The following is a 14,417-nucleotide window of genomic DNA, read 5'->3' as shown; positions in this document are numbered from 1 at the left end:
AGAAACAGTGCATCATGGGAACCCCCCAGCAGTCTACGTCTATAGCAGCATAACTAAGGGATGGTTCAGGGTCACCTGATCCAGCCCTAACTATAAGCTTTAGCAAAAAGGAAAGTTTTAAGCCTAATCTTAAAAGTAGAGAGGGTGTCTGTCTCCCTGATCTGAATTGGGAGCTGGTTCCACAGGAGAGGAGCCTGAAAGCTGAAGGCTCTGCCTCCCATTCTACTCTTACAAACCCTAGGAACTACAAGTAAGCCTGCAGTCTGAGAGCGAAGCACTCTATTGGGGTGATATGGTACTACGAGGTCCCTAAGATAAGATGGGACCTGATTATTCAAAACCTTATAAGTAAGAAGAAGAATTTTAAATTCTATTCTAGAATTAACAGGAAGCCAATGAAGAGAGGCCAATATGGGTGAGATATGCTCTCTCCTTCTAGTCCCCGTCAGTACTCTAGCTGCAGCATTTTGAATTAACTGAAGGCTTTTCAGTGAACTTTTAGGACAACCTGATAATAATGAATTACAATAGTCCAGCCTAGAGGAAATAAATGCATGAATTAGTTTTTCAGCATCACTCTGAGACAAGACCTTTCTAATTTTAGAGATATTGCGTAAATGCAAAAAAGCAGTCCTACATATTTGTTTAATATGCGCTTTGAATGACATATCCTGATCAAAAATGACTCCAAGATTTCTCACAGTATTACTAGAGGTCAGGGTAATGCCATCCAGAGTAAGGAGCTGGTTAGACACCATGTTTCTAAGATTTGTGGGGCCAAGTACAATAACTTCAGTTTTATCTGAGTTTAAAAGCAGGAAATTAGAGGTCATCCATGTCTTTATGTCTGTAAGACAATCCTGCAGTTTAGCTAATTGGTGTGTGTCCTCTGGCTTCATGGATAGATAAAGCTGGGTATCATCTGCGTAACAATGAAAATTTAAGCAATACCGTCTAATAATACTGCCTAAGGGAAGCATGTATAAAGTGAATAAAATTGGTCCTAGCACAGAACCTTGTGGAACTCCATAATTAACCTTAGTCTGTGAAGAAGATTCCCCATTTACATGAGCAAATTGTAATCTATTAGACAAATATGATTCAAACCACCGCAGCGCAGTGCCTTTAATACCTATGGCATGCTCTAATCTCTGTAATAAAATTTTATGGTCAACAGTATCAAAAGCAGCACTGAGGTCTAACAGAACAAGCACAGAGATGAGTCCACTGTCCGAGGCCATAAGAAGATCATTTGTAACCTTCACTAATGCTGTTTCTGTACTATGATGAATTCTAAAACCTGACTGAAACTCTTCAAATAGACCATTCCTCTGCAGATGATCAGTTAGCTGTTTTACAACTACCCTTTCAAGAATTTTTGAGAGAAAAGGAAGGTTGGAGATTGGCCTATAATTAGCTAAGATAGCTGGGTCAAGTGATGGCTTTTTAAGTAATGGTTTAATTACTGCCACCTTAAAAGCCTGTGGTACATAGCCAACTAATAAAGACAGATTGATCATATTAAGATCGAAGCATTAAATAATGGTAGGGCTTCCTTGAGCAGCCTGGTAGGAATGGGGTCTAATAGACATGTTGATGGTTTGGATGAAGTAACTAATGAAAATAACTCAGACAGAACAATCGGAGAGAAAGAGTCTAACCAAATACTGGCATCACTGAAAGCAGCCAAAGATAACGATACATCTTTGAGATGGTTATGAGTAATTTTTTCTCTAATAGTTAAAATTTTGTTAGCAAAGAAAGTCATGAAGTCATTACTAGTTAAAGTTAATGGAATACTCAGCTCAATAGAGCTCTGACTCTTTGTCAGCCTGGCTACAGTGCTGAAAAGAAACCTGGGGTTGTTCTTATTTTCTTCAATTAGTGATGAGTAGAAAGATGTCCTAGCTTTACGGAGGGCTTTTTTATAGAGCAACAGACTCTTTTTCCAGGCTAAGTGAAGATCTTCTAAATTAGTGAGACGCCATTTCCTCTCCAACTTACGGGTTATCTGCTTTAAGCTACGAGTTTGTGAGTTATACCACGGAGTCAGACACTTCAGAGGAGCTACAGCATCCAAAGTTGTCTTCAATGAGGATGTAAAACTATTGACGAGATACTCTATCTCACTTACAGAGTTTAGGAAGCTACTCTGCACTGTGTTGGTATATGGCATTAGAGAACATAAAGAAGGAATCATATCCTTAAACCTAGTTACAGTGCTTTCTGAAAGACTTCTAGTGTAATGAAACTTATTCCCCACTGCTGGGTAGTCCATCAGAGTAAATGTTATTAAGAAATGATCAGACAGAAGGGAGTTTTCAGGGAATACTGTTAAGTCTTCTATTTCCATACCATAAGTCAGAACAAGATCTAAGATATGATTAAAGTGGTGGGTGAACTCATTTACATTTTGAGCAAAGCCAATAGAGTCTAATAATAGATTAAATGCAGTGTTGAGGCTGTCATTCTCAGCATCTGTGTGGATGTTAAAATCGCCCACTATAATTATCTTATCTGAGCTAAGCACTAAGTCAGACAAAAGGTCTGAAAATTCACAGAGAAACTCACAGTAACAACCAGGTGGACGATAGATGATAACAAATAAAACTGGTTTTTGGGACTTCCAATTTGGATGGACAAGACTAAGAGTCAAGCTTTCAAATGAATTAAAGCTCTGTCTGGGTTTTTGATTAATTAATAAGCTGGAATGGAAGATTGCTGCTAATCCTCCTCCTCGGCCCGTGCTACGAGCATTCTGACAGTTAGTGTGACTCGGGGGTGTTGACTCATTTAAACTAACATATTCATCCTGCTGTAACCAGGTTTCTGTAAGGCAGAATAAATCAATATGTTGATCAATTATTATATCATTTACCAACAGGGACTTAGAAGAGAGAGACCTAATGTTTAATAGACCACATTTAACTGTTTTAGTCTGTGGTGCAGTTGAAGGTGCTATATTATTTTTCTTTTTGAATTTTTATGCTTAAATAGATTTTTGCTGGTTATTGGTGGTCTGGGAGCAGGCACCGTCTCTACGGGGATGGGGTAATGAGGGGATGGCAGGGGGAGAGAAGCTGCAGAGAGGTGTGTAAGACTACAACTCTGCTTCAAATCCATATGGTTTTTGTAAAAAATAATAAGGTCAGATACTTTTCTAATAGACCTCGTATCAAAGGCAGCACTGAGATCTAACAGCACCAGAACCGTAGTGGTGTCCAAATCCATTGTAAGCAGAAGATCATTCACCACTTTAGTGAGAGCCGTCTCTGTGGAATGATATTTTCTAAAAGCAGACTGCAGTGGCTTAGAAAGATTATTCTCAGGAATATTGTCCACGAGACACCACTTTTTCCAGAATTTTAGAGCAAAATGACAGATTAGATATCGGCCGATAGTTTGTCAATACACTAGGGTCAAGATTAGGTTTCTTAAGTAATGGTTTAATCACTGCAGATTTGAAACATTTAGGAACAGATCCAGAAGTTAAAGAAAGATTAATAATTTCCAGCACAGTCGGCCCAAGAGTGGACCACAGGTCCTTAAACAGTTTTGTTGGTATAGGATCAAATAAACAGGTTGTGCTTTTTGTTGACGTTACGAGTTTCATCAGCATGCCTAGTGAGATACTATCAAAATCTAGGTAATACCTCAGTAGTGGTGCCCACCTCAACAGCAGGGTGTAGTGGCTGGGTTAAGGCATGCTGGGATATGTTTAACCTGATGTCTTCTATTTTCTTCTCAAAGTAATCCAAGAAATTTTGTGCTGTAAAAGGAGAGCGAACTACAGGTGGTTGTCCATGAATAAGTGTTGCCACCATGTCAAACAAGAACTTTGAGTTATGCTTGTTTTTGTTGATCAAATCAGAGTAATAGGTCTGCTTTGCAGCCAATAATGCATGTTTATAGTCTAAAGCCGCGTTCACACTGAGCGTGACCAGACGCCACAAATTTGTGGCACCATCGCCCGGTGTGTCACTCTGCTTTCGCTGTGAAAATTTGCCCCAGTGCATCATCAAATAGGAGGAGCTTCCATTCCGCTCGCCGGCTCCAGTTGTCAGTCAAGTTAACATGACGGACCTTAATCACACGGAATGAGTGGCTGTGCTCTTAATTGTTGTGGAAAGCTGGATTCACAACATCCTCATGAGATGTTCCCAATTCGGGGAGTATCATTATTTGCTGCAGGAGCTGCATCTGGATCACGGCCGCTTTCAGCCGTCCTTCTGCCTCTGCAGGACCCAGTTTGAGGACCTCCTGTCCCGTTCACGCGCGCACATGTAAACAATAAAAAAAAACAAACAAACTCCGCTGCCCCTGCTGCGGAGCTGCTGCTCGCTCTCTGTCATAATTGTGTTTAGAAACCAGTCACCATTTGCTTTATTATACATCTGTGTAGTTAATAAATAAAATAATCTTCATGGATGATTTGCTCATGCGCGCACGTGTAATGAAAAAAAAACTCTCCACTGCCTGCTGCGGGGATGAAGCTTGCTTTTCCCCCAAAAACTCTGTCATAATTGTGAAATAAAGGACAAAAGGGACATAAGTCCTGCTCACAGGCTGCTACCAGAGACAGGTCATGCTCACATCCAACTCAGTCAAACTCCAGATATCTCACATCACTACATATCCAGTCCCTGATTGGTCATCGCGGCGCGACAAGACGAAAAAGTTCAGATTTTTCAACTTGGGGAGGAGGGCAACGTGACATGATATTGCGCCACAAACGCGCCAATCACTCAAAATTGCTTCACTCACGTCGCTTCATTTGCGTCCATCACGTCGTGTTGCATGGCTTGGCACCACAGCGCATCCTTCCATAGGGATTACATGGCAACCTGTCGATGCTGTCGCTCGCATCACGCCCGGTGTGAACGCGGCATTAGATAGCATCACGCCACGCAAGGTGGAACTACCCCATTTTTGTTCTAGACCTCTAGACTTATGCTTGAGGTCACGCAAGTAGTCACTGAACCAAGGTGACCGTGTTTTTTTTTGGGGGGGGGGGGTTTTAACCCTTTGGTGACCTTTGGACAGTTCATTCTCCTGGCATAAATGTTTTATTATTGCTGTTAACAGCTCTCCCTGCATCCCACAATCAAGTTTTATGTCTCGTTTTTTCAGGACAACCTGTACTTTCAAAATATATATGCTATAGTTGTGTTTTATAAGTGTAATAAAGGTTTACAATCAGAAATAAGAAAGGAAAAAGTAAAGCAGAAAAATTATCTTCCACACACATTTATTCAAAACACACAGCAAACTATAATAAACTAGTAACACATCACTCCTAAAAACAATCTTTGGTGTGTCACATGAGGTGAATCTGCCCTACGATTGGATTTTGGCAAACCATGTGACGGTGAACCAATTCCCATTGGACACGCACATTGCTCATGTCATCACACAGCTTCTATGAGGAGTACAAAGATGGTGGACGGTGGCTCGAAAGTCTGCGGAGTTAACTTTTCAGCAAAAAAAGTAAGTTTGTATCTCATATCATTAAAAAGTTATTTAATATTTAGTACAGCTTGGTCTCAGCCGTCGTATACAACAGCGTTGGCACCAGACTGTTAAACCCTTAGATCTTCAGCAAATGTATTTATAAAGAGAAACTGCATGAACGTCTAACAACAAGTTTATTCAATGAGGAGAAACAAATGCTAAATTATTGTTGTGTCGTAACAATAACGCCTTTGTGACCCATCTTCATGAAGTTAGATGCAAAAATGCTGAAACTGGCCCTATCCCACAATGATAAAGAATCCTTAAAAAAATTACTGGATCCGGATCGTGTCCCAGATCATTACCAAAATTTAATGACTTCTAAGTTAGGCCAAGATACACCCCTGATACAAATTTCATTGAAATCCCTTGAGGATTTTTTGAGTAATGTTTGTGTTGTCATGTTTTGCCTTGCAGCTGTTGGATTATCTCTCTGTGTTTCAGCTAAGGAGCAGTGATCCACACAGGAGCGGAAGACGCACCACACAGAGGAGAAGATGATAAAGAGTACAGAGAGAGCAAGATCCCGACCGGTACCACGTGCGGCATCTGCCACAAACAGCACACATCAAGACTGGACCTGCTCAGTCATCTGCAGGTCCACCATCCTGTCTCAGAATGGACCAAAAAGACCATCTTCCTCGACACAGAGGGATTGGGATGATGACCCTGTTCCTGTTTTACTGGACTGCTCTTCTGCCCACTCCCTCATGGACACTGTTGCTATGCGGACTGCCTTTCTTGTGTTTTCTGTGTCTTGCCTGCAGAAATATGTTGCATAATACTGCTTTACCAACTGTGCTGTATGGTTCCCAAACTGTGCTTCAAATATTACAGTTTGAGCTGTGCAAATTTTTATTTCTGGATCAGGAGACAATGATGATACCGATGAAGATGCCCACTCACAGCAGTGGGAGCGGGCTTCTTCAACTGCAAACCTCCCATCCTGGACTGCCATAAATTTCCTGTATATTCGTATTGTCAATTGTGTCCGTATCATGGCCCAAGCAGATGGTTGCCCCTCTGAGTCTGGTCTGCTTGAGGTTTCTTCCTCAAATCATTAGAGGGAGTTTTTTCTCACCACTGTTACCTGTGTTCTTGCTCTGGGGGTTGCTATGGTTAGACCTTACTTGTGTGAAGCGCCTTGAGGCAGCTTAGTTGTGATTTGGCGCTATATAAATGAAATAAATTGAACTGTTGTTCCCTTACAGTGCACTGAGACAGTAATTCTCAACGGACATCAAGAATGGGCACATTTTAAACAAAACAATGAGTTTCATAGTGATGCAGACCTGTGGACTTGCTTACCTGACTGGCCTTCAGGATGTTGATTTGCTCCTCATAGACCGTGTCTCTGTTCTTCTCCAGGAACCCTTCACACTGATATTCCACCTGTCAGAGCAAACATGTTTCTCAATTATAACTACCATATTTTAAATAATAAATTTAATCAGTCAAAAAAAGCTCTTGAGAAAAAACACACGTCACACATTTTCTCTGCATATGGAAAAAGGTTTAATAAGGTTTACACTGCAGACTTCATGTACAACTCTGTCAACTGTCATCTGCAAACGTTCTCTGACGACTCTGCAATCGCTGTCCTCGTCACCGACGAGAATGACGGAGAGCACAGAGGTGTCAGAGGAACTGCCTCCAGATCAATGTGGGGAGAACCCAAGAGCTGGTGGTGGATTTCTGCAGGAACAGATGCTCTCCACCGACACTGGTGAAGATCCAGGATATTGAGACAGCAGACTTTATAATAATAATAATAAAGGCCAGAGCAGACTCTACCTGCTGAGGCCACTCAGGTCCCTTGGACTGCAGGGGGCGCTCCTGAGGACCTTCTCTGACTCTGTAATGGCATCAGCCATTTTTTATGGAGTGGTTTTCTGGAGCAGCAGGATCACAAGTACTGAGAGGAGGAGACTTGATACAGTGATTAGGAAGGTCAGCTCTGTGCTGGGATGTCCCCTGGACTCAGTGCAGGAGGTGGGCGAGAGGAGGATGATGGCTGAGAACACCTCCCACCCCACGAGTGACACCGCCAACTGCACTGGAAAGCTCCTTCAGTGCGACACACACACACACACACACACACGCACGCACGCTGGGATGCCAAACAGGACAGGACACCGGGACACAAAATGAACTCCAAAAACAACTTATCTGAACCAAACCCCAACAACACATTCTTGTGCAAGAAGACTTGAACACCCGTGTGCAACATTACCAAACGTTCTTGTTTCTTGCTTGTTAATCGTGTATAATTCTACGGTACATGTTATTCCACACAGAACTCGACTTCCGTGTGTTTTTGGTATTTATTTTTTCTTGTACCTTATTTCTGCAGACGCTTCTTTCTGTGGTTGTCCCTTTGCTGCTGGAGCATTGTAAAGTTCCCCAGCGTGGGATTAATAAAGGATCATTTTTTCCTGGGATGACTTTTAAATTCCAAAAATAATCAAGACAGAGAGCTAAGTGTGCAAAAGACAACATATCAGATGTTATTTGATCCACTCTGAACAACATTCCAACTCATGTTTTTTTTTTAATCAGCTCTGTAAATTAAGAGTTTTGTCTTCTCATTGTTGCAGTGAACTTTTGTTAGGGGACTTTTGTTTTGTGTGTTGATTCCTGACGAAGACCAACATAAATAATAATAATCATCATCATCATCATTATTTCATCCATAATGGTCCTTGCAGTGCAGCAGCACCATCTCAGCTCACACGTCACATGTTCGGAAGTTAAAATCTTAGCCAGAGAGAAGAAATGGTTTGAGAGAGGGGTCAAGGAGGCATTCTTTGTGAAACGTTTGAAACCCAGCCTTAACCGGGGAGGGGGTCTGAGACACGCTTTGTCCCCTGTTTACAATGGGGTACTCAGGTCAAAGGAGTTTCAGTCTTTTGTTCATGGTAATGAGTCATTCACGTCGTCAAGGGAGCCATCAAAAAGGCATCCATCCCATCATTAGAGGGACAGCTGTCCTGTCATTAGGAGGGTGCTAACTAGAGCACAATAGTTGCTAATTAGAGCTATTGTTTAGTCACTAGCCTATAGCAGTCTGCCTCTCAGTAGGAGGGGTCTGGTTAGGTTTAAAACTCCAGCTTTTGTTGGCTTCTGTTTTATTCTTCTCTACAAGAGTCAGACAGAAGTCAGACTACCAGAGCAAGAATTTTAGCTGAGGAAGCTTCTGCAATTTGAAGCGAAACGTCCTCGCGTCAAGCAACCCAGTCCAGTCAAAGATTCCAGCTTCTCTACTCACACGTCTACTTCACACGTTCACGCCTGATTCGTTGGTGTTCAAGAAGTCACACTAGGGGATCATGAATCACAGGACCTTCCTAACTAGGAACACAGCTGCAGTTTATACTCCAGAAAATACAATATGTAAAATGCATTTCAAACGGAATGAGGAGGTCTGATAATTACCAGGAAAAGAAGAACAAACCGTTACTTTTTCTGAAACACTACGGGCTCAATCGCCAAGACAGGGGCAAAAATAAATGGCGCCGTGGGCATAAGTGCACAGACCATGTTAGCGCGCACAGACCATGTTAGCACGCATAGATCATGTTAGCACGCATAGACCATGTTAGCACACACAGACCATGTTAACACGCATAGACCACATTAATGTGCACAGACCATGTTAGCGCGCACAGACCATGTTAGCACGCATAGATCATGTTAGCACGCATAGACCACATTAATGTGCACAGACCATGTTAGCGCGCACAGACCATGTTAGCACGCATAGACCATGTTAGCACGCATAGATCATGTTAGCACGCATAGACCATGTTAGCACACACAGACCATGTTAACACGCATAGACCACATTAATGTGCACAGACCATGTTAGCGCGCACAGACCATGTTAGCACGCATAGATCATGTTAGCACGCATAGACCACATTAATGTGCACAGGCCATGTTAGCGCACACAGACCATGTTAGCACACATAGATCATGTTAGCACGCATAGACCATGTTAGCACACACAGACCATGTTAGCACGCATAGACCACATTAATGTGCACAGACCATGTTAGCGTGCACAGACCATGTTAGCGCGCACAGACCATGTTATTGCGCACAGACCATGTTAGCACGCATAGACCACATTAATGTGCACAGACCATGTTAGCGTGCACAGACCATGTTATTGCGCATAGACCATGTTAGCACGCATAGATCATGTTAGCACGCATAGACCACATTAATGTGCACAGACCATGTTAGCGTGCACAGACCATGTTAGCGCGCAGAGACCATGTTATTGCGCACAGACCATGTTAGCACGCATAGACCACATTAATGTGCACAGACCATGTTAGCGTGCACAGACCATGTTATTGCGCATAGACCATGTTAGCACGCATAGACCACATTAATGTGCACAGACCATGTTAGCGCGCACAGACCATGTTAGCACACACAGACCACATTAATGTGCACAGACCATGTTAGCACGCACAGATCATCTTAGCACGCATAGACCACATTAATGTGCACAGACCATGTTAGTCAGTGTGTCCTGATTTGATTCTGATTAAACAGGTCTTCACTATCTGGGAGGGACGGGAATAGAGCTGCTGCTTCTTCATTTCAAAAGGAACCAGCTGAGGTAGTTCGGGCATCTGGTGAGGATGCCCCCTGGCTCTCTCTCTAAGGAGGACATCTGGGCATGTCCAACTGGGAGGAGGCTCCAAGGGAAGACACAGGACACATTGGAGGGATTATATTTCGCATCTGTCTTGGGAACGCCTTGGGATCCCCCAAAAACAGCTCTTCCACATGTGAGCTCTGTAGTTTGTCCTCCTTGTTCTGGGCTGGACCTCACAGACCGCACTGTGCCCAGCTGAGTGACACACAGTGACACGGTTCCTCGCTTTGCTACCCATTGAAAATAACGGGTTTCAGAGCAATGCAAGCCACCCTGCAGGTTTGTGAGCCACCTCAGTTTTAGTAGTCCTGGGTTCTGCCAGAGAGTGCACAGTCCCTGGGCACTGCCAGCAGAACCCATCCCTCTCACAACCTGCACTGCCCTCCGGTGGAAGACAGCTGCTGGATTTTTTTAAAAATGTATTTTTATTCTTTTTTGTCAATAAAACAAACACACACAAAACATGACAAAACAAAATAAAAACAAGTCAGGAATAAAAACACACAAACAAAATCCGAACAGAAAAATCAGGTCCAAGGAAATGTGAGCGGTACATTACACAGAGATATTTACACTGATATCATCAAAGAATGGCAAAGGCATCAGTTTTATTGTGCAGGAGACGGGTCAGAGGTCCAGAGGTACATAGTCCATTATTACAGGTGAGGGGGATTCATCTGAAATCCACAAAGTTTATCTGATGTGTATCAGTTACATCAGGCAGACCCAGAAGAAGGGAGACCGGGTCAAGTTCAAGCTCCTTCTTCAGAACCTTTTCTATTTCAAATAAGACATAATTCCAATATTTCTGTATTTTAACACAGGACCAGAAACAGTGAGGAAGATCATCAATTCCTGTCCTACATTTAAGACAAAATGGAGAGACGATCTGGAGCAACATGTGCCCTCTGCAGTATCTTAAGTTGCATTGCTCTTGTTTGGTTCCACACCGTTATTTTCCCTGCATTATCCCAAATGTCCCTCCACATCTCCTCTGTTATCACAACTCCCAGGTCTCTCCCGGCGCCCAGGAACTGACACCTGAACTATCTCTCAGATTGGCATAAAAGGTTCCAATAGAAGCGTCTCCCTGAGAAAGAAGCACTTGTTTTTCCATCTGTGTGACACTCATATCAGCCAGTAGCGATGTGTTTTTACCTCCGCCAAGGAGGTTATGTTTTTGGTCGCGTTTGTTTGTTTGTCCGTCTGTCTGTCTGTTTGTCAGCAGGATAACTCAAAAAGTTTTGAACGGATTTTGATGAAATTTTGTGGAGTGGTTGGAAATGACAAGAGGAACAAGTGATTAAATTTTAGTGGTGATCCAGATCACGATCTGGATCCAGAAATTTTTTTAAAGGATTCTTCACCATTGCGGGATAGGGGGAATTTTGACATTCTAGTTTCTAACTCCACAAAAACAAGGCAGAAAGGCTTGAAAAAAATTAGGGTGTAACATAGTCAAATGTTCTATCAAACAACAAAGTTTCGTGATGATCGGATCCGGATTCCGGATCTGGTGATCCAGAATATGCAAAAATATAGGGAAAATAGAAAATGTGTCCATGTGAGGTGACAAATGAAGCCAGAGATGCACAACTAACACCAAATTGTAGCTGAATCTGTACTGATTCAGTAAGGTGTCATCAGATTTGATGTAGCTTCAAATGTTATGGAGCTCGATCCAGAAGAAAACCGCCATTACCGAAAAATCGTTTTTATACAATAACCTTTGAACTAATAAAGACATAAAAGTGATTCCAAGTTCTAGTGGTATGTTTTCATGGTCAAGGATGTCAAATATAAAGGAAAGAAAAGTCTATGTATCATAGTTTTGGTTGTAACACTGAATTGTTGAATAGATCACTGTGCCAAGGAGGGAATCTCTTTAGGGTCAGTGACCCTATGACCTTGTTTAGAGAAGTGTTTCATAAATGTTAAAAAAATCATATATTTGCAGTTTAGTTGAATAATAAATTGAATTTTGTCTCTTATTTGTTTTTGTCTGTAAGCACATGCAATATCAATATCAGTGCTCAGATGACAGTAGCTTCTGGGAAAGGTGCAAGTTGCAATAAACTGTGATGCCAAGCGCTGAGGATACATGCTATCCAGTCACAGCAGATGAAACTTATTTTTTTTACTACTGAGCAAACATCATTGTTAGACTTTTTTAGGTTCAATGATTCCACGGCGTGTAGATGTTATGGCGTCAGTGACCCCATGGCCTTGGCGGAGGTTTGCACTCTCTGAGTGCTTCTAGTTTATAATAAAATCTCTGACCTGCAAATAACGAAGGAGGTCATTTCTAGATATACCATATTTTTCCATAACTTGATTAAAAGACATGAGGACAGAACCATCAAAAACATCACCCAAGGAGGAAATTCCCTTAACTGTCCTGAATTTGAAAACTGTGTCCAAGGTCCCTGGGAGAAAGTCGGGTTATCAGTGATCGGGGTGAAAACTGAGGTGAGCCCTGATCTGCCTTCCATAGTCTGTGTGATCCTCCACGCTCTAACAGTATTAACTACAACCAGCTTGCTGCAATGCTTTTTGACACACTTCAGTTTATCAATAAAAAGTAGATTTCTTAGAGGACAATTGGATAGGGACTTTTCGATATCAAGACATACTGACAAGGCATCATGAAAAATCAAATCAAATTTATTAATTTATATAGCGCCAATTCACGATAAAATTGTCTTAAGGTGCTTCACACAACATAAAAAAACAATTAAAAATTTAAAACACAATAAAAACGACCATAAAAGAAAGACAACCATAGAAGAATACAAGAATAAAAACACATCATAACACTAATGATAAAACAGGGAAAACAAATGAGTCTTTAAACGTGATTTAAAAGTCTCCACAGTATCCGACTGCCGAATGTGTGCCGGCAGATCGTTCCACAGAGCTGGGGCACGGTAGGAGAAAGCTCTGTGACCGTCAGACTTTTTATTCACCCTGGGAACACACAGAAGTCCTTCATCATCTTTAATCCAATCAGCTATACATCTTAGATGGGCACTCAACTGATATCTTTTAATATCTGGAAGGTCCAGCCCACCCACAGCACATGGTAGTTGTAACACTGACGTCCTAATCCATGGTTGGTGTTTATAACCAGATAAAAGAACTAAACCAACCGTTCAGTTTTTTTTCACAGTTTTGTGATTAAAATCATTTGTATGGGATAGAGCAGACATGGAAGGACACTCAATTTCAAGAGTGAGATTGGGCCCAGCCATGATATGGGAAGATTATCATATACCTATAAATGATACACCAATATGATTGGATAAAACACTAAAGAATAAATAGCAATACACCCTTGTGACATTTTTCGCAGACCGGTAATATTTTTCATACCACCTGAGTAAAACCCACAAAATGAATGTCACCTTGGTAATCAGCCAATCCATACATATGTTGTGACGTCACGTCACGTGCAATTGTTGTTGTTTACTCAGACGACATGATGGTCGCCGACGAGGGCGGACGCCCTCAGCGATTTGTCTTACATTCCCGTTCACCAATGAATATGGCTTTTTAGACAACTGAATAATGTTTTGCAGTCTTCTAATGTTGTTATAAGAGTTAGTTTTTGTATAAAGCCATATTCATTGGGGAACAACTTGATAACTGATATTATTCCATCTCTCCAGATCTTGTTTAATTTGATGAAATAGTGAGATAAAGTTGGCTTGAAACATTTGATTAAGTTTAGGTGTAATATAGATGCCTAAAAATATAAAACCTGTAGTGGACCACCTGAATGTGAGAGGATTTGTCTGTTCCTGGTTTTAATCCTTACTTTGCCTCTTTATTTAGTTCATCTTCATCTGCCCCAGATTTGTTTTATTGGTTATTTTCATTATGTGGTTTTTCCCTGTTCTTGTTTTGCTTTGTTACTTTGAGAAATTAACCCTGTAACCCGAAAAGGCAGCAAACTGGGCAATAATCTGAATCTGATACCGAGGGGTTTAAAATGAACAATAACACATCGTCGGCAGCCATTGGCTGGGTATACAGGACCTTCACCCATCTAACAAAGCCATCACCCAAGCCAAACCTTTCAAGAGTAAAAAATAAATAGGCCCATTAACGCAATCAAAAGCTTTCTCTGCATCTTGGGAAATCACAAGACCATCTATCGCCTGCTGTTCAGACAACTGAATAATGTTCTGCAGTCTTCTAATGTTGTTGTAAGAGTTGTGGTCCTTAATGAAAC

The 14,417-nt window shown here is 41.7% G+C and overlaps 1 protein-coding gene across 1 annotated transcript in view; it reads right to left on the bottom strand.

The window, feature by feature from the left end:
- Positions 1–14,417, bottom strand: part of myo5b (myosin VB) — a 371,481-nt gene that overhangs the window by 222,871 nt on the left and 134,193 nt on the right. The window contains exon 14 of the mRNA XM_034191847.1: positions 6,820–6,903. Within this exon, the coding sequence (XP_034047738.1) occupies positions 6,820–6,903 (84 nt within the window). The remainder of the gene's footprint in view (positions 1–6,819; positions 6,904–14,417) is intronic.

The sequence above is a fragment of the Thalassophryne amazonica genome, chromosome 17 (assembly GCF_902500255.1).
Source record: "Thalassophryne amazonica chromosome 17, fThaAma1.1, whole genome shotgun sequence".
NCBI classification, from domain to species: domain Eukaryota; kingdom Metazoa; phylum Chordata; class Actinopteri; order Batrachoidiformes; family Batrachoididae; genus Thalassophryne; species Thalassophryne amazonica.
This window is presented reverse-complemented; position numbering and strand designations above follow the sequence as displayed.